Below are 20,787 nucleotides of genomic sequence, written 5' to 3'. Positions count from 1 at the left end.
ACAACATTTTTTCATATGCCGTTTAACAAGATTTACAATTAACTCTTCTCTTTTCATTATGTATATAATATATATAAATGTATAAATTTATATACAGACATATAAATTTATACATTTACAAGGATCATAGGCGTGTATGCGTTTTGTAAATAAAAATTACTGTATTATAATCGAATAACGTTTTCTCTACTCGCGATAATCGGTAATTAATTAGTTACCTATACGATATAAGTGATACGACGACCTCTTTCACGTACGCTGGCGCTCGCGTAGTACAGCGTACATTAGTCGAAAATTAGTTTGTGTTAATTAATGTGCTTTCAATCGTTTTATACTTTCCCGACAGTCAATTCTGTTAGCTAAGGGATTAATTTACACAAACTAGCTGTGTCAAACGTGACGTTCTTTTTTTTTTATACATTCAGTGAAATAAACGTTCTAGTTGAATCGTTAATATATTAATTAGTCTCTACCTAGCAGTGTGTTAATTGTTCATTAATCAATATATTAATACAGGATAACCTCACAGTAACAAGGTCCCTAAAAAGAAATCATTCTCTACATGCCTAATTTCAAAATTCGTTATACACTATTTTACAATTGTCTATATATTATTTACAATTCTTTCCGCAACAGCGAATGTATTTTGTGTACGTAATCTAATCCACATACCATTCTTTTTTCTTTCGCCTATATAATATATACATTTGTCGTGTATGCAAGAAAAATATCTCTCTGAATGTAATCAATTGGAATTGTATCTTTGGATTGCGACCAAAAATAGATTTAAGTGACAAGTATATAGGTGGGATAATTCTCGATTAAGGATGGTCGATCGTGAAAGACATTGGCCGCGCTTAGAACTCTACAGCGTCGCATATGATGCTAACATAAATTACTTGCGAAACTTGACATAGAACATTAAATGTCTTTCGTTGTTTTCAACACGTAAATATTAGCTCAAAAATAGAAGCGAGTAAGTGTTCTTAATAGTACTAATGGGAGAGGGGAGACAAAGAGAGCCAGTCATTGAAGTTAAGATTGACCATCCTTATTCTAAATCATAATATTTATCATCATGTATATCTATGATGAAAAGTAATATTCTTTCAATTTTACTTGATATGCAAGTGCAAAAGCATTTTTTTTCACATTTTCAACATTTTTTTATACTGATCAATTTATACTGATTAAGTTAATAAATTCTTCTATCTATCATCTACTATTGACATAGGCAAATGAAGTTTTCCCCCTGATGGCATTTTTATATCGCATGTGTGTGTATATATGTATGTATATAAATGTACATATATATATATATGTATATATATATAAATGTATATATATATATATATATATATATGTGTGTAATTCATTTATTAGTTTTATAACAAAAATTAGATACTATCGCAAAAGTTCTAAATGCGTTAAAAATACCATCAGGTTTTACTCATTAATTTGTGCTTTATCCGTTAAAATGTATAACGAAGAAGTACCTTTTTCAGACCTTCTCAAAGCAGCAGCCCTATCACAGTGTGGCTCGGAGGTGAAGGCGATTCTCTCTCCTTAAGCGGACCAGACTTATAAAACAGACTCTATTTGCTTAATTTCTTTCTCGGGTGGTTCTTGCGGAGATGGCGCAGTTTCTACGATTTCAGGGATATCGTCCTCATTCTCTTCTTCGATATCTTCATCGATTGGAGTCAATGTATCTAATATCACAGGTTGAGTCTGTAACAAATTTGATCTCTCTTGTTACATCCAGAAAAGGTAAATAATATTTATGTCACACACTTCAAACATCTAATGCATACCTGCGGCGTTGTGCATCGTTTCATCGCTGGAGCCATGAAACTGGTAACAGTGCTAACAAAGAAGAAAAATCCTGCCATGAAGAATGGGATGCTGTAACTTTTCGTTGCATCGTAAACGGCACCTGCCAATGGTGAACCAACGATAGCAGCAGCTCCTCTGAATAAAATTAGAAGGCCAAATGCATTCGTTAATTTGTCCAAACCCAAAAGGTCTACCAGGATAATTGATGTCAAGGAGATATATCCAGCTGAAATGTTAAAAGAAAATAAAAAAAAAAATATATACATATATAGTCATAATAAAACATAAGGCAAACAATAAAACAATGCTATCACTTTAGATACTCACATATAGCTATGCCGAAGAAAATACTCATGATGATATAAGCAACAAAAGAATGGCAAAATGGAGTTGCTGCTACAGCAACTGTTGATATAATTAAACAAATGTTGTTCAACAACAAAGAGTCTACTTGTGGAAAATCAGCAATATATCCACAGACTACACGACCCACAGTGTTTGTAATGCCAATTATAGACAATAAGTATGATGCATAATTTCTATCAATTTTCTAAAAATTATATACATTTAAATTATTATCACACAAAAAATAGTTCTTGATAGAAAAAGAAAAATTATAATATTTAACTTACATCTTGAACTGCAGCATCTACTAAATATACGAAGGGAACATACAATCCAGCCATTCCAAATACGTTACTGATACCAATTAAAAGGAATACTGGATTTTTCAATAAAGATACATCCATCATCGTTGCCAAAGCCTCTTTAAACGAGTCAGGTAACACCAAGCAAGGACAGAGCGGTTCTGAAATATTTTTTAGCATTAATGAAAATTCATAAACAGAAATACATTTCTTTCTTTGAAAAACTGCTTACGTTCCGGTGCCTTTTCGACGTCAGTATCTTTAATATCTCCACGAACAGATTTTGGTAAAGAAATAACACTTTGTCGATAATTTGCGAGCGACTTTTGACTCTGATATTCTGGCAAATTAACTACACTGCCACTATAAAAAATGTCCTTTCTCGACAAAGGCCGAATAATCTGTGGCTTTTCCTTTGGAATACTAGATTTACTAGTGGTAAAAGTAATACTCTCACTGTCCTGTAAAAGTATATAATTTATATTGTAAGGTATATCAAATTCATTAAACATATATTCGATTGAATTACAACAATACGTACGTCCACTTCTGCATTATTATTCCGAGAGCCCATAACGCTGCTTGCAGAAAGTCTTAAGTGCAAACTTTTTCTAATATCGCCATTAGAACTCAACGTTGTTCTAGAATTCTTAATCGCACTAAGACTTGGCTTATATCTCTCGCCAGTACTAGTTTTGCGAATTCTATCGAAGAAAGGTACAGATCCATTCTTAGGTAAACCTTGCACATGAGTTGTGAAAGCAGGCTGCGAAGCATTTCTAGGCATAATTGGCTTGAATTCATTTTCAGACTTTTCTGATGCATCTTTGGTATCGTCTATATTCCTTTTACTCTTTGACTTGGTGGAAATATTCTTTAAATCCATACTGCCACTATTACTAGTTGCTCCACTGGATGAGTGCTCTTGTACTTTCACTTCCGATATAGTGGGGAGGGTTGGCACCGTTGGAACTGGTGTTAAAGGAGTTCCTTTAATATTATGAGTATTGAATGATGTGAATCTTAGAACACCTTACTAAATGTCTTTTCAATGGATGTGATTAAATTGATTGCACTAATGATTTTCTTACCAGGCACTAATTGGTCTAAATTGAAACTGGAGTGAACACCAGGATCAATGTTAATGGGCATTTTCATTCTTTTCTCCATGGATCCATCAGGAAGTTGAACCATGAAATAAGATCCTCCAATACTACCGCGCTCCATTTGAAATCTTTTCTCTTCTGCCATTCTTTGTAATAATGGTTTAACAGAAGATGGTTTTGGGTATTCTAATGGCCTCATTAATGCTCCAAATACCTAAAATTCATCGTTATTAACAAATGTAAAATTTATTTTTTAGAATAATTATGAAAATGTAACTAAGTGTTGCACTTTAATGTATATATTCATAGACAACATAATACTTACAGCACAATTTAAAATAAGGCCAGCAAGAATTAAATTTGCCCCCTTCCAACTATATGATTCTAGTAACATTGTAGCAAGAGGTGCAAATGCAAATGTGCCAAATCCTGAACCACATACAGCAATGCCTGTAGCTAAAGATCTTTTGGTTTCAAAATAATAACCTACACAAACTACTGCTGGTAAATATATTAGACCAAATCCAATTCCTGAAACAAGTGATATAATTAAACAAAAACGTCTATAACGTAAAGAGATAAATTACATAGCAATCTAATATGTTACACGCACCTCCCATAACACCGTAAGTCATCATTAGCATATTTACACTAGTTGAAAATGTTGAAAGTACAAATGCCGCTGCACCTAAAAAACTGCCTGCCATACAAACTGCTCTACATCCATATTTATTTGTTAAAGCACTAACAACAGGTCCTGGAAAAACATTAAATTTATTTAAACTAAAATCTAAATACAATTGAAGATGAACTACAATTAAAGTGAAGATAACTACCAGCACTGAGGTACATGCCAGATAACAATGAGCCAACCCATGCAGTTTTGCCTTTTCCTTCTTCAAAATATGTAACAAATTCTCCCAAAAAAACGCCAAATGTGTAGGCAATACCATCTACTATCATGTTACACATAAATGATGCAAATACCACCACCCAACCATAACCACCATCTGGTGGAGGTGGTATATCGTGGTATTCGCATAATGAGCCTCCTTCATCGTCTGGAGATGCTTCATCACCTGCTCCATCGGTACTAGTTAATCTTGTATGTTCTTCTACAGAATATTCGCTTTCCGTCTGTAAACAAAATTAACAATGTTTTTAGAAAAATAGTTGAACTGTACAATTAATTTTTTTGAAGTATCAATATTATTGTTATTAATTTTCACAATACACAAAAGAAAGAAAAATGAAAAAGGCAAAATAATTTACTTCTGCTTCTAAACAGAATATTTAAAAGAATATTTTTAGGATCTTGTTGCATTGTAGCATTGATATTTGTGTTTGCCTTGAGTAAAGTAGTGGCAGTTCACCTTGAGTGCTGCAAGAAAAAGCGTCCTTTTATGCCAGTGCATAAACACATAGATACTTAATAGATGGCTACAGTATCCAAGAGATTGATTAATAGATACTTAGTTAAGAATTCTTAAAGACGTCACAGAATCAAAGATATGCGATTAAGACCTTGTGCATTTTCCTCTTTAATTTGCAAATGAATTTTTTAACGAAAACGAAAATTTTATAAAACTAAAATAAAAAAGAGTAAACTAAATTAATGCAAACACTGATTCAGAAAATGCCTCTTCGAGCGTAGTGTGAAAACGAACGACGGCGTCGTATTATATGATCTTATAACGCAAACACAAGCATAGATATTATATGGCTACTGTGGCTTAACCAATATCTAAGGTATGTGCTTAGCCAAGATAAAATAGCTTTTTCCATGAATCTCTTAAAACAAATGATCCCTGTCATATAATGAAACAACCATATTTCACGAAATACTCTATCATCTTTATTTACATTTTCTAAAAATTACGAAATCTAAAAAACGTTGTTCGTAGAGATAATCCACTTGAATCGATAATTTCGTTCGCTCTTTACTTTGAAAATGTTCTGCGTATTAATATGAGGAGAGATCCGTAAATTTGTTTCGCAGTCATTTCGGACGAACAGCGGCGCCCCGAGCAATGACCTCGAGTGGCGACACATTAGTGAATTTAAATGTAGCGCTAACAGATACAAGTGCATCGATGGACTACTCGATAGTGACTTAGCCGAATGGAAGGAAGGTCAACTCGATCAGCTGATCCGCTGTCATTAGAATCGGCAAGACGTACGCCACCTAACGTCAAGGCGAAGGAACCTCACAAGAGTATATTGTTTTCGACCTTGTTTTTTCGAGACGATCGGCGTTGCATTCACTACGGATGCAAATCGCGCTCAAAGGCGAATGCAGTGGTGTGGACGGGTGCACGCCGTGATGCATACGTACGCGTACGGTGTGGAACTCCGTACTCGTTTCGTGTATTATCATTAATCCCTACGAAAGTGTAAATTACGCCGACTGTCAAGGCTAAGTCACGTGTCGTCCCCAAACGAACGAACGAGAGCGGTTCGTGACGCGGTCAGGCGAATGAGATCACCCGAGGATGAAAGTTGAGGGGCGCGTACTAACGCGCACGGACGGATGCACGCACGCACGCACGCACGCGATTACCAAATAAACACGAAACCTCGAAACGTACCGTGCTGATCTTCCGCACGCGACGCGAGCCGTACTGGCTGTACTGCGACTTGTTGAGCGACACGCGCGACATTCTACGATCGCCTTAATGTCACACTCCGCGCTCCTTCCGTCGTGTTGGCCTCCACACACACCGTGCAGAGTTCTATTTTCGTAGAAGCGCGCAGCTGCGCGCTGTATGTTCTTCCTCCTCGTCACTTTATTCCGCAAGGTTTCCTACGCTGCCGTCACCTCAGCGCGTTTTAAACTGCCCCTGTGCGTTTGCCAGGAGTAGCAGTATCAATCGTCAAAATCTGCTGCCATGTCCTTTCTTGAACACGCGCGCCCCGTGTTAACTTCTACCGTACTGGCATCCCGTGCCCGACGACCTACACGGACTAAGTGGACCAACGTCATCGAACGCAAAAAACAGTGGGTATAGTGGAAAGTACAAGTTCGCGATGAAACCGACTAAACGTTATGTTGTTCCTCGTGCCGCGACACCACCGGTCACGATGCACATAGGCGCGGTGACGCGTCCCAGCTCAGGTCTTTGACGAGGTCCAACTACAAAACATCGGATGCATGCGAACGAAGCGACACTGTACACCTCGTGAAACGACACAACACGCGCGAATTGTCATGACAACTTCTCCAACAGTGAGGCTGCTGGCTGCTCGTAAACGTATGTATAGCTGCTGCGTACCACTGCGCGCTACGGTGATTCTATTTATACGCGAACACCGTGGTATAGCGTTTTTCCTCGAACTTCCACGAACAAAGTAACTTTGTTTCCTCTATGCATGCAACATCCTTTCTTCTGTCATTGCATTCAAGTGATTTTCGTACAGCAGAAACGACGATCGATTAACAGGGAACACAGTGCAACGAGGTGTCAATAATACGGATCATCGAGTTGTTGACGGTTACGAATTCATGTACGAAATTCACTGTTTATCACGCTCGATTTCTGGGTGAATTCGAAACACACGACGATTGAATCCCACGGCCCTCGATGAGGATTTAAGTACTCGACGGACAAAAGAACTCCTCACGACAACGAGAGAGCACAGAGCCCTCGTTGAAGCGGCACTGATCGTCCGTGCGCGAAAAGTTAACCTATAAATGCAAAGCGTCGCACACGCGTCCCCACCCTGTCACAATTACGTGGCGCGACAACCAGACGATACGATACGAATCTACCATCGTCCATGGTTCCGAAAGACGCCTTGCATTTTCAAACGACCATCATTTTTCATTTCAAATACATGCCAGTTGAATAAACTAAAAATTACCCGTACTAGCGGAGTCGAACGAAAGCGTTACAATGCGAGAGGAACGACATTATCGATTTGACAGTTAACGGCCGTTTCGAAAGTTATGCACAACATACACGACAGGTTTTGATACGAAGTGATTCCCTTAAAATGATTTGTGACCTTACAAAAGTGTTACATAAACGAAAGCTATATAGTATTAAGAAGCTCAGATAATGATGTAAACAGTTCGAGTATGTCCTTAGTAGTCTCCTTTTGTTTTACATTTCTAAGATCACTAAGAAATCATTAAAACAAAAAAAAACGAAGATTAAGTAGTAAAGCCATGTTGTAAACATTGTTTAAATTCTTTGTGATCGTGAAGTAATCCCAAGATTCGAAATTGATCCTCAACGGATTAAAACGGAAAACATTAGATCGTGATCGTTGAATTATCTTCTACCGTGCAAGAAACATCAGTGCCGCTGCTTTAGCTTAGCGTATTCTCGGCAAAAAAATTGCACTAATCGCGCGTCTAAAACGATAAACAACGACACGTAATCGTCGATAATAATTTAAAAATTGAAACGCGATCGAGCAAATGAATAACGGGTGGTAAATTCTATTCGAAAATTTTGAACTGGGCCCCGTCAACAAAGGAGCACGAAAATAAAGCTGCTCCGTGACATTGGGCTCCATGCAATGCCAAAAACCTCTTCGTTGCCATACGCGCCCGTCCAATGAATCAATCATCATATTTCAAGGGTTACTTTTCGCGTTACAGGATGTATTTACCAAGTAATCGACACAACACGGCTCAATGTCACTCGACGTTCAACAAGAATGATTCACATTGACTGGTGTAGTAGCGCGGATCGGCAAGTTATTTACTAACGAAGCAGCAGCACGAACTTACGTTCAATGTATCGACGCGTTGTTCCGCGTAAGCCATTAGTCCGGTGTACCGCGTTAGAACGGTTTTTAACGGACACCGGGGAGACGAGCCCACCTCGACCACACCAGTTTATGCAATTTTTAGAGTTAGCCGTTTCGAAACGTTACCTCACCGAGCAAATATTTGCTGGCAACGCTCGTACTTCACGATGAAAGTGACAGTTTCCACTGTGACGGTATTATCAGCTGGCTGCGAGATGTCACGTTCAAGATCGAACGACCGAATAGCCGAACAAGAAACACCGTGTATCGTGAAATGGCCATATCGTAGTGTGACGCGAATGCTAATAATCTAAGTCGATGCTTACACCGCCATGAAATTGATCTCGCACGCGAGCTCAAGCTTACCAAAATATCATATTATCGAGATTACTGGCGGAACATGGAATCGCGGTTAATCAATAGCCATCTACGCTCCCGTTCGTCTACGAAAATCACCAACGATCGAGTTACAACGGCGGTCAAACATGGGTCGGGGAGGAGGGGTGGGGACAAGGAGAGGAGAGCGTTAAGTAAACATTCTGAAGATGATCTCGAGTCAGGTGACAGTGGTGGAAACACTCGAATAATCAGCGCACGACAAAAGGGAATAGGTACGCGGGAAGAGACTGGTACCACTGTACGTAACTTCTCGATCACGCGAACGACTGTGTGCAACGCGTTCCACGATGCTCGTCTGTCGGACGACGCTTATGAATTAATTAGATAATAACCAACGACAATTAGAGTCGGAGGCACGAGCGCATGAAAACACCATCTGCTTCTCATCTCCGCGGAAAAATTAACGGCCTAGCCATGCTGCAGTGTGCTCGAGCGAACCAATTCGCGATAATTGACGAAACACTGTTTGCTTCTAGTCTCGATCCCGGGACTCGATAACCGAGTTCTCGAGATAACCGAACAAACGGGTCGATCCCTAACGACGGACGAGCGCGCGGCATTTCCTTTTGTACTTCCTTGGTGTTACGCGCGTACGTACAAACGTTGATCAACAATTTGCAATAATCGACGGAACATCTGGTTCTCGTCTTCTTGGAAACGCTGGCAGCGACGCCTTGAAATGACTCAGAAAACACAAACGAGCCGCCTTGCGATGTTTTCCTGAATCGCAATGGGGCTATTGTTTACGATAGCGTTCGCCTCTTCTGTGTTGCCCCAGTTTGCCTAGGACCGCGAGATACTAGTAACTGCGATAAACGACGTGCAGAATCAGAAAGGAAGAGCAACGTTCCTGCAGTTTCAATGAATCACATTCGTGTTGTCCGAATACCCGCTTTAATTATCGTAACCTCACCGAATTTTCTCGTCGTTAATATTTTCAGGCTTTTCTTCGTGCGCGTTCGTTGCGTCGTGATAGATTCAGAGAATGTTTATTTAAAAAGATAAAGGCAGCAAAACTACAATTCAATGATTACGTGCTCGAAGAATCGATAAATCGGTGATAATACGTGCGACATTGCGATTGTACGTAATCGAGTTTAATCTGTTGAAAGGATTACGAAAATTTACCATGCGTAATCGCGACGATCAGTATTATTTGTTTTACCTTTATCATTGACAATCATCGCGACCAGGTTCATCGATTTCGGTAATTAAACATTCCACATCGTTAATGGAGGTTATGCGTTTAAGATTCAGGTAACGAATATCGAGATTAATCGACTCGCGTCATACTATAAATACGTGTAAACGCGGGGACCTTCGATACGAAGTAATTGAAACACGTACTCGTGTTGCGTGCTCTAATATTCAGTGACCGAATAGCCCGGGGATAAGGGAAATACATACTCGACATCGATATAAAACGATAACAAATTCAACAAACACTCTAAAGATAAGATGCGTGCACGTAATAAAGTATATACATCTTAATCCACAGTTCTCGGTGTACGCGTCCATTGTAAACTGGCACGTGATACGGTCTATGCCAAGAAATGCGATATAAAGAACAATATAGCTGCCAAAGGAAAACGACTCCACCCAACACGCAAGAAGATTTTAATACGTGAAATCTGCCCTCTGCATCGGCGTTATTAATATCAGAGGGGGCCGTCTGCAACCGTTGCATTATCAATGTTCTCGTCGGCCAGACTACACGCGGGCCACTTTCACTCGTGCGATTCGTGATTAACCCGATCGTGCCGTGTATTTTCTTATTTACCTTGAGATTCCGCGTTATCCGTGGTAACCAGCCGCGCGATATCGCGAACGTTGCGTGAAGTTTGTCGAGGATGCGACGTATCGCGAGAATTTCGAGACTAAGCAAAAATTCCGCGCCCGGAGAACGATGGGAAAACACGCCCACTAATCGTTCGTCGCGATTTCGGTATCGATGGTAGTCGAATTCGTGTTAGATCGATTATGTTACGGCGCTGTCGTTGCCCGGAAGATCACAATGGTCCACGTGGTTAACGGGTGTATCGTTTTCTGTGAAATTTAATAACCGGATTTATGCGCTTCGCGGGGGTTTTAGGCGCGGTCAGTCACGGACAGCACCGATGCACTGCGTCGCGGGCGTGATCGAAATTCACCAACAGCGGCGTTCAGTCTCTTAATCTTAACGATCGCGAAATTACATACGCGCGTAACTTTGCAAAAATATTATGTCCCGCCAGAATTGTAGAAATTTTACGTACCTTGTTCCTAGGCGACATCGCGCAATAGCAACGTGTGACAGATACGTTCTATCTGAATGAAGATGAATACACCCTCGTGGTGAGTGAGTGAACGAATGAGAGGGAGAAGGAGAGATGGCGGACTCGCGCCACCTGAGTGGACAGCGTCCAGCTACGGTACAAGAGACGAGCGATATGAAAATGCGCGCTGCTCAACCACCGGCTGACTTATCGCATCGCGGACGTGGAGTCCATCCCATTCCCCACTCTATAGAATCTCCATCTCACTCCATTTCCCTTGCCGAGTCTTCCCCGTGTCCCATCGTCTCGTTTTGCTTTATAGCCTCCCTCTTTGTTCTCCGATATCCCTCTCTGTGTGCCGATCTTTTTCTCTTTTCTTTATATCACGACGAGTAACCGTCTTCCTTCCGCTACAGATTTCCACGCAGGCATTAGTCACGTTGTCGCACGGATCCGAACGAACAAAGCGATCTATCGATAGGTACAAAGTTCTAGCCGCGTGCGCCCTGATACTCCAAGTATGCACAAGATATCGTACTCGGATGAAGATCTGCCCGCCGTTGAGGCCGATGATACACACCGCTAAACTGTCGCGATACGAGCGAACGTCACACACAATTCGATCCACGGATACGACGTCGGAACGGGGGAAAAAATAAATGAACACCGTTTACAAATGACGAATGGGCGTAGAATATTCCCGAAATGCTACGAAAACCGTTCTCGCCGAGGTATTCGTTGGAACTACGTTTCAACGTGAGGTTATTTTCTCAAGTTATACATTCGGGAGTGTTTCGTCACGGAAGGAGTTCTAGCGCAGATGCGCGAATACGTTTCTGTTTTATGACGAAAATAGAGTGCCAAATCGTGGCGTTCGGTTCTCCTACTTCATGTGTGGAAACACAGACCGAATTCAGTCGGAACTGTATTTCCAACGACTCGAACGTACCCACCCGCGATACTCGCGTCGGATGAACAAAGGGTTGAACCGTTCAATAATTATCGACAAATCGGACGAATAACGGGCTAGGAACAAGGCTAATGAAAACTGTTATTAACGTTCAACGAAACTTACGATGTTGTTGGCCGTAGGTTTCGGATTGATTTGCAGGCCGTCGTCGTCACCGATCTGCTCCCCAATCTGTTCGCGGCTGCTGGCGGGGCCCATCTCGGCGCCGCGGCGCCTACCCGGAAGTCGGTTGTCACTGCCTTAAACCGATTCGGGGACACCCACAGCCACCGGATCCCGGTGTCCGCGTCCCCGAGGACGTGGAACGACGCGAGATCGACGCGATCACGAGCCGGGTGACACCTCCTACGGGCGGTCCGGTGCGCCCGCTCTCGATTTATATGCCCTCCATCGGCGTTTTATGATAATCCTGGAAGTCGCCAAGCTGCTCGACGACAGCTCCTTCCGGACGTTTACCGCGTACCCCTCAGTCCATCGGTGTTCCACCACGACACGAAGATCCCGAACGATCCTCCCCCGAATCCGTGGACACCGTTCGTCGACCGCTGTCACCGGTCGTTTCTCTTCCTTTGTTTTACGACCTACACGACGAACCTGCGACACAACCGCCGGGCACGGGCCACCAATTTCGGATCGTTCGAAACTTGACGACGACGACGACGACGACGACGAGGACGTCGCCTGCACCCCGCACGGGCCGAGTCCACCGAATTCGATCCGCGCTTCGAACCTTCTCCCACCGATAGGGTCCGTACCGTATCAATTCCTCGGTTACAACGCGATCTCGTGGTTCCGTCACGAGCGTCGTTTTTTTTTCTTTTCAATTATTTCCCGCGGTTCAGTCTCCGAAGATAGACGTGAAAATCCTGTTGAAGAGAATTTTCTCGCAGACGATCCCGCCGCGGGTGGGTAGCGCCGCGGCGCCCCGGGATCAATAAAACGACCGCCCGGCCGTCGCCTTCCCTAGGTCCTGCCTGCCTGCCTGCCGTGATCTCCCGTTTGCGCGACGCCGGACGTCGCGACGCGTACCCCCCCTCCCCTTCCCCTCTGCTCGAAGCTCCCACCACCAATCGTTCCACTGCTCGCTGGACTTGGACGCGGTTACGGAGCAAGCGCGATCTTTCGTCGCGCACGCCTCCACGCGGTCTCTCCCCACGAGTCTGCGCAGGTCGATTATCGACGCGATGGCTCGCGTCGGTATTACCATGCGTCTATACGTATCTCTCTTCTCACCGTGTCCTTCTTTCTCCCGTAGATTCGGAATTCTGTCCGTCTCTTCATGCGGGATAATGAAACGGGATAACTCGTGCAGATTTATTCGTTGCTGTTTTCGCTGACAATTTTTTTTTTTATTGTTATTTGCTCCTTTCGTTTTTTTTTTTGTTTTTTTTTTTGCATCGAAACGATCGATAAACGTACACTGACTCCAGCGATTGGTGCAACGTTTCCTAAATGTGTGGGTCTTTATTTCGGGGAGGGGAGAGTGGACATACGTGTAACCAAACACGTTCAAATCCTTTTAGTACCCATTGCAGTTGATCGAGTAGGTTAAATACCGACGAATTTATTTATCCCTACTACTATTTACTATCTGAAAGTTGTTATTATATATGTACATATCCTTGCATGTAGAATATCGACTCGCCAAACGAATCGAAGACAAAGAGTGTTGCGATATTTTCCAAACCGGCGAAAATATTTTTACCGACTTTTTGTAACCAATTTCAGCTGTTCCTTCGTGGTTACCGAATCGGGTCAAACTTCTAACCTATTCGTTCCAGCTCGATTAACTTTGAACACGAAAAGAAGGCATTCGTTCGGGTCACACTGAAAATGATCTATTTCCATTTGGACACTTCGTGTAGTCTATTTATCTACCTGCAGACTACATCTTGGCGAATATATCGATCTGAAACGTATCGATTCAGCCCGTTAGCTGAAAGTTGCAGGAACTTTGCTACTTTTCAACTGGGCCATAGCTATAATTTAATGCGCTGGTAATTGCAGGTTTGTCGGTACGGGAGATCCGTATCGTTTAAAACTGTGAAGTGCACGTATGCACGTGTAAATGTTTTCACTGGGGTTGCGACTCGGAAACGAGTTACCGCAGTGTTCGGTGTTGTGGCGTTGCCGCAACCTTCGAACCCGAAGGCCACCCGTAGAGCACAATGAAATTTAAAGTAACATGTCGAGCGTTTCTAACGTGTTTCTTTACCGACGCATTATGTTTAGTAATATCAATTTTCTGATACAACTCGAGACAATTGAATGTACGAAACGAAAATAATGCAAATTGGTACCGTTGTGTACAATTTTTTAGGTTATGAGAAAATTTCTGTTAAACACAAATATATATATATATATATATATATGTATACAACTTTGGTCGAGTTATTTCAAAAATATTTGTACACCCAATTACGTTTCGCTGCACAATAACTGCGTGAGTAATCAATTTGGACTGTTTCGTACGCTATCCCACGAAATTGCTTTTATTTCATAGCAGCATAAAGCAGATCGATATTTGATAGTTCTCGGACCAGTCACGAACATGTTCCAAGGATATTCTGATGTTTGACATCACCACAGTTGCAATCCAACGTAACGTGTTGCTTCGAACGAAAACACGAGATAAAATTCTACGAATGTAAATATTATCATCGCTATTTCGTCGAAACGCGGTTCGAACGGCGGCGTTTATGGAATTTCGTCCTTACTGGCGGTGTTTAACTTGACTTACGCAATACATTAAAATCGACACACGATTCTGATTGGCAAAACGTATTTAATTCGAGCTTATGAATTTCTGCGAGTCTCTTAAGTGTTTTACAACTTGTTTGGCGCAGTTGCTTAATTCGTTTTTGTTCGAGGTCGCGACATCTTCTATTTTGCTGATCGGTAGGGTCGTGATCAAGTCGTGAATATATTTCGGATTGGTAATACCGTATGTAATCGAGTGCAAAACACGTAGACAAAGCAATTGTATTTTATCCGGTAGCGAATTGTTTTTCAGATAATAGCTCAATACGTCTCCTACTCGTAACTCGAATAGATACTGAAAACCAGTTTTATTCATACTGACGTTATACAATATCATGAGCATCAATCTGCAAAAAGATACGTCACGATTAGGAACAAGAGGAAATCAATACTGCAGTCAGGGCGAAAGATATTAGCCGCTCAAGGTCACTAAGTTGCCATCCCCACCACAGTGTTTGGCTACTCAGTCGCCCCACCTTTCGTTCCTGGGCCACTCCCCACCGTTGCGCTTAAGAAGCAGAAAGTACTAACCTGCAAACAGGGGTTCTCTATATTTCGAACAAAAGAGGAACTAACGCAAAAGTGGGGATTGTGTTTGACCGGTTAAAATCTTTTGTCAACAATCGTTTGTAAATTTGCATAATCCCTGGTAAACTAACCTTTTTAAAGAAAGTGAACCTTGAGAAAGAGGTAGAGTAGGCATGAGCTTCACCATTTTTTGTACAAAACTTCTTCCATTCGGATCGGTAATTAAAAATTCCCGTCCCTCGGGACCTGAGGATATGTTCGTTACAATGCCCAGCAACCCAATTATAAACTGATATTCAACATTACTGGTGGGCGGGAAAGCGTCTCGATAAGTATTTATAAATGCAACGAAACTTCCGTCCGTTATCGATAAAAATTCACCGATCTTATGCTGAACCTGCAACGGGACAATTATGAAGAAACTTTATTGTTTTCTTTTGAGAAAGAACAGAATTTTTACCGTGGAAAGCCATATATCAACAATCTCGGGAAATTTAGAAGCTCGCCAGGTTAGATGGCTCAAAACCGCTCCCAAACTTGTACAGTATGTACTCTGATTCAGTATCTATAAAAAAAAGAAAGAACGAATTTGTGCAAAGATACTACGAATTTTGATAAAAAGTTTTAAATTGTTCTAAAATCACTTGTTCTTTTAGATACTGTATTTCTTCTTGTGCTTTTTTATTCCCTTCTATTTGTTGCTGCAACTCGGTACGCAATCGTTCGCATTCCTGTTCCAAGGTAGATATTTTTTTTTTCTCCTCTGTGCATAACAAAGAAAAGTTTCGTTTTGTAAACTTAATTTACGAAATGCCATCTAATAAATTTGGCGACGTACGTACCTTCCTTATTTGTTTGGTCGGTAAACGTGTTCAGAAACAAATTAATGATACGCTGTATTTTCTGATTTTCCTGTATGGTTAGTTTTCCTAAATTAAAATCTAATCCAGAATCGGCGAGTACTTGCAAAACATCTTTTATAAAGTTATGTATATTGTTCTCCGCGGTAGTCAAAGTGTTCTCCAGGGAAATCTAAAAAAATTCAACGTGTTTATATTACGCGGAAATGAATTTCCTTTAGAGTTACTTCCGGCTACACTTTTATAACACATAAACCGCAGAACGCAGAAGTGATAATGTTGGCGAGCATTAAGGTTTAAAGTTTAAACGTCACGATAAATGTCACGTACGTACCAAAAATTCTTCTTCGTTCTTTAAATTTACTTGGTCAACGTGCGTATCTGTGTCCATATTTACTCGATTGAATTTTGCGTTGGTATAAATAATTTTTCTTTAAAATCAACGAATTGATAGCATTGAGAATACTTCCGTGCGTTAATGGTCTTTTCAACATTGAAAATACTCCCGGTACGTTAATGGTCTTTTCAAAACTTCATGTCATATCGTATTAACTATGATTCACTTTAGTGCAAATGTACTTAGTAAACTGAATTACATATTACACAACTGTGGAGGCTCGTGCATGAAAACGACACAATTAAAAAAGTTTAAAGACCATACATATTATACAAGCGCTTCTTTACAAATAATTTACCGCTCATTTGGACACGCGTATAACTCTTTTACGTATATTACATATATCCTGCAGAATCAGTTATTTAATTGTCTATTTAATATTTTTATCAAAGAAAAAAAAGGAAGTAAAATTGAAGTCTTTCACTTTATCAAGTATTAAATAAAAGTAGAGTGAATGTCATGTAAACGCACCCAAATCAGAAATCAAGTTGGCGACGAAACGTATTACAATTAGTTTTCCCTTACAATATATTCTTTTTATATTACTATACATTTTTTCGACAATCTTCAATTTTGTGAATCCAATAAATACCTTTAAAAATAGCTTTGCTCGAAATTCGATATTTATTTACAATAATGTAAAGAAAGAATCAAATACAAGATTGCTTCTTTGTAAATGCATCATAACGAATGCGACTCCTACAATTATCTAGCGTGGGCTGCATTTTATGCATCTCCGAACACCGTAGCGTGTGCGCGTCTTCGTGTTATGATGCAAAAAAAAGCGTTAATTATAACCTCGCGATTAGAAGCTCTCTTATTTTTAAACCAGCCAGAATCTCGTTATAAGATATTGTTGTTGTCTGAGTAAAATTACATGTAAGTTGTATAAATACGTCGATTACTAGTTCCATACGTTAGAATTTAATTCATGATTTCCCTTTTAGACAATGGTATTGAAGTGAATAAATTAGGAACAATATTTATTTTATTTTCTAATTTGAATTTTAAAACGTTGCTATATGATATTTTTCTATAAATGAAACACAATTTTCTTATATAGTAAAATTTTTCTGCATATTTGATACATTTAACTGTTATGTTACATAATGGTTCCTTAAAGGTCAATATTGATTTGTAGGTATAAAAATGAAGTTTTATGAAGGAGACGTTGTACTTGCTAAATATCCAAGCACAGATGAATATCTTATAGGAAAAATATTAAGTTCATGGGGTGAACGATATAAAGTGTTATTTGCAGGAGGCATTGAATATACTGTTCATTCGAATGATATCAAGGTATTCTTTTGTAACACTTCAACACCAAAAAATGCATTGTGAATGCTTGATCGTGAATTAATCTAAAATTTTAGATGAGTAGGCCATCTAGAAGCACAACAAGATCAACTAGTAAAGGTAGAAAAAGTCCTTCTCGATATTCACCTAGCAGAAAATCTCCAAGTAAACGTTCACCTGGAAGATCTCCATCATCTGGAAATAGAAAAATGCGGGGTAGATTTTCAAGAGTCTTGCCACGAGTAGAAGTACATAATGGTAAATGTATTCGAGAAATAATGTCACATTATTAGGAACTATATTCTTAATGGATATGATTATTTGTGGTTGCTATGTATAGATGCACCTAAAGATGAAAATATCATTAACACAAAAAGTACAAATGATAATGATAACTCTACCGAAACAATGCCTCTTCAATCTCGATTGAAAGAACTAGGAGTTACGCGTAGATCAACAAGGTTTTTCTCGGTTACACCAAAACCTGAATTAGATCATAAAATGGTTATGTTGACAAGAAATATGAATAGAGCTGTCTCACTTCCAGTAGAAAGGAAGAGTCAAGTGCATGATTTTAACATTGATGCGAAAGAAAGAGGTCACTCTGTACAAAGAGATCAAGTAATGTTTTTTCATTTATAAATTATTTATTATAAATTGATTTGAATTTGTTATATGTGTTTATTGGTACTTTGTTTCAGAATCTGTTAAAAATCATAAAGTATGAAGAAGATGCAAAACTAAATTCACACGTATTAGAGAAACGTGAGAAAGAAATAAATATGATTAGTGAACCACAAGAATGGGGTGGATGGTTTGGTACTCTTATTCTCATATTTTTCACACCTCTAATTACAATATTGCCACAATTGATGTGTACACAAAATAAGTGTAAATTTGAGTATCCTGATATACCTACAGATCTAAATTCTTACATAAATTTGAAAGCTTTTGTTACTTATTTGGGATTCTTCTTATTTGTGACTATTGTTTCAATTTCTCCAATTGGAACAAAGGTTGATGGACCTCAGAGTAGAATTGGAAGATTGCAATATCGTTTAAATGGTAGTTCTGCTTTAGTTTTTGAGTTTTTAACCATTTTAAAAACGGAATGTTTGAATAAAATTGTAATTTTTATTGTTTTCCAGGATTTTTATGCGCTCTTTTATCGTTAATTGTATTTATCACATGTGTATATAAAGAGTTTGAAGTCACTGATCTCATTATGCAAAATCATGTACAATTTTCAATCAGCGGTTGGATTATTGGAGTAATCTTGTCATTATTGTTATTCATGAAGGGAAACAAAGCCCCTGTAGTAAATCTCAATATACATGGATCTACAAATAGTGTAATCTATAATTTTTGGCAAGGAAGGGAGATAAATCCACGAATTGGTCCACTGGATATTAAAATGAACTTTTTCCGGACTGCCATGATAGCTATAGTAATATTTTCTTTCAGATGTGTTAACAATTATAAAGCATAGAAAATACATCTTATATATTTATATTCAAATTCCAGATTCTTATAAATTTAACTATTGTGACAAAAGCAATCGAAGAAGCCGAAAGTTATAGTGTAGAACACCTTAACATAAGTGTTATACTAGCTGCTCTGTTACAAATAATCTATTCAATGGATGCACTCCTCTTTGAATCTGCAATGCTAACAACTTTTGAAGTAATGTATGAGGGAACTGGTTACATGTTATGTACTGGTTATATGCTATTTCCATTTTTGCCAACACTTATGACCAAATATATATTGTATAACAAGTAAGTATTAAGAAGTGAATAAAAATATATAGAAAACGTTAATAAAATTAATTATTTCTTTTTCAGGCCACAATTCACTTATTTGCTTGCACTTCCTATACTGTTTTTTATAATTGGATATTTACTGTATAAAATTAGTAACTTGGAGAAAAATGAATTCAGAAAGAACCCCTTGTCTCCGACAGTATCGCGTAAGTATTAAAATCGTTATTCTTTTAAGCTAATATCGAAATTTTAATACATTTATTTATGTTTCATTATAGATTTAGAAACTATTCCAACAATTCGTGGTAAAAAGCTTATAGTGTCTGGATTATGGGGTCATGTAAGGCATCCTAATTACTTGGGTGATATAATGATGTGGTGGTCGATGTCATGTATAAGTTTGGCATGTGATATTCTGCCTTATTATTATGCGATTATATGCACAGGATTGTTGGTACACAGAGCAATTAGGGACAATGAACGTTGTAAAATGCGTTATGGTTTAGCTTGGGAACAGTATATATCACGTGTAAAATATATGATTTTATATCGTATATTTTAAATCAATATATTATATACGCAATATGTTTAAGGTATTTTTAGATACCAAATTTTGTCGTAAAGTTGTACCTTTAAATCTCTACAATGCTCATTATTTTATAGAATGACATTTTGATATGTTTATATATTAAATAATCAAAGTGAGGGTCCAAGTTAAAAAGACCCAAAAACCAAAAATAATCATGACATTTTATGTTAGCTTTAAGTATACAATTCATGTTTAAAAATTTCTAAAGTAATGAGGAAAGTGCTATTTTAGAAAGAGATAAGAATTATCTATATACAAGGTGTTTCCTTATTAATAAGACCTACTTGAATAATGATTTTAGCATTAAAAAAAAAAAATGTACATATTGACATATCAATGATGTAATTCAAAAATAAGATCAAGTAAGTTATATGTTTATATGAACTTTGTTTTTATTATTTTCTAATTGTGAGTGCATTGTTAAAGAAGGCCCTAGCAATAATGAAACATCTTTATTTGATTTTAGAAGAATACATAGAACAAAATACTTGTTAATACAAAATATATGTAGTGAAAAATATATTTCTATGATAAAGACACTAAATAAAAAATTTTATACTTTTATACAAATATGTATAATTAATAACTGACAAATAAATAATTTTTCTAGCAACTTGAGGTTA

At 38.8% G+C, this 20,787-nt stretch overlaps 3 protein-coding genes across 7 annotated transcripts; 1 reads left to right on the top strand and 2 right to left on the bottom strand.

Moving 5' to 3' along the window:
* Positions 1 to 1,363: 1,363 nt before the first annotated feature.
* Positions 1,364 to 12,942, bottom strand: LOC143145301 (monocarboxylate transporter 9). Of its 5 annotated transcripts, none has more exons than XM_076308540.1 (11): positions 12,077 to 12,942; positions 4,426 to 4,726; positions 4,203 to 4,346; positions 3,915 to 4,120; positions 3,575 to 3,803; positions 3,025 to 3,473; positions 2,716 to 2,944; positions 2,469 to 2,644; positions 2,164 to 2,386; positions 1,815 to 2,062; positions 1,364 to 1,731 (listed from the first exon to the last, which is right to left on the bottom strand). In XM_076308540.1, the coding sequence occupies exons 1-11, from the start codon at positions 12,167 to 12,169 to the stop codon at positions 1,582 to 1,584; spliced, it is 2,448 nt and encodes an 815-aa protein (XP_076164655.1). In that variant the 5' UTR covers positions 12,170 to 12,942; the 3' UTR covers positions 1,364 to 1,581. The 5 variants fall into 5 exon arrangements, with proteins under 5 accessions (XP_076164655.1, XP_076164656.1, XP_076164659.1 ...); XM_076308541.1 differs by having other exon boundaries at positions 3,025 to 3,455; XM_076308544.1 differs by lacking the exon at positions 12,077 to 12,942 and adding an exon at positions 11,002 to 11,748.
* Lbr (lamin B receptor) lies at positions 5,804 to 20,403 on the top strand. The gene is made up of 9 exons (XM_076308546.1): positions 5,804 to 6,840; positions 17,658 to 17,815; positions 17,890 to 18,070; positions 18,153 to 18,433; positions 18,514 to 18,877; positions 18,961 to 19,259; positions 19,337 to 19,590; positions 19,657 to 19,781; positions 19,854 to 20,403. Exons 1-9 carry the CDS (start codon positions 6,741 to 6,743, stop codon positions 20,135 to 20,137), a joined length of 2,046 nt encoding a protein of 681 aa, XP_076164661.1. The 5' UTR covers positions 5,804 to 6,740; the 3' UTR covers positions 20,138 to 20,403.
* Positions 14,519 to 16,881, bottom strand: LOC143145654 (heat shock factor 2-binding protein). The gene is made up of 6 exons (XM_076309229.1): positions 16,454 to 16,881; positions 16,102 to 16,291; positions 15,904 to 16,022; positions 15,720 to 15,824; positions 15,391 to 15,656; positions 14,519 to 15,078 (listed from the first exon to the last, which is right to left on the bottom strand). The coding sequence occupies exons 1-6, from the start codon at positions 16,508 to 16,510 to the stop codon at positions 14,757 to 14,759; spliced, it is 1,059 nt and encodes a 352-aa protein (XP_076165344.1). The 5' UTR covers positions 16,511 to 16,881; the 3' UTR covers positions 14,519 to 14,756.
* Positions 20,404 to 20,787: the final 384 nt, after the last annotated feature.

This window comes from Ptiloglossa arizonensis, chromosome 4 (assembly GCF_051014685.1).
Source record: "Ptiloglossa arizonensis isolate GNS036 chromosome 4, iyPtiAriz1_principal, whole genome shotgun sequence".
Lineage (NCBI taxonomy): Eukaryota > Metazoa > Arthropoda > Insecta > Hymenoptera > Colletidae > Ptiloglossa > Ptiloglossa arizonensis.
Note: the sequence above shows the minus strand (reverse complement) of the source record. Positions and strands in the feature narration are given on the sequence as shown.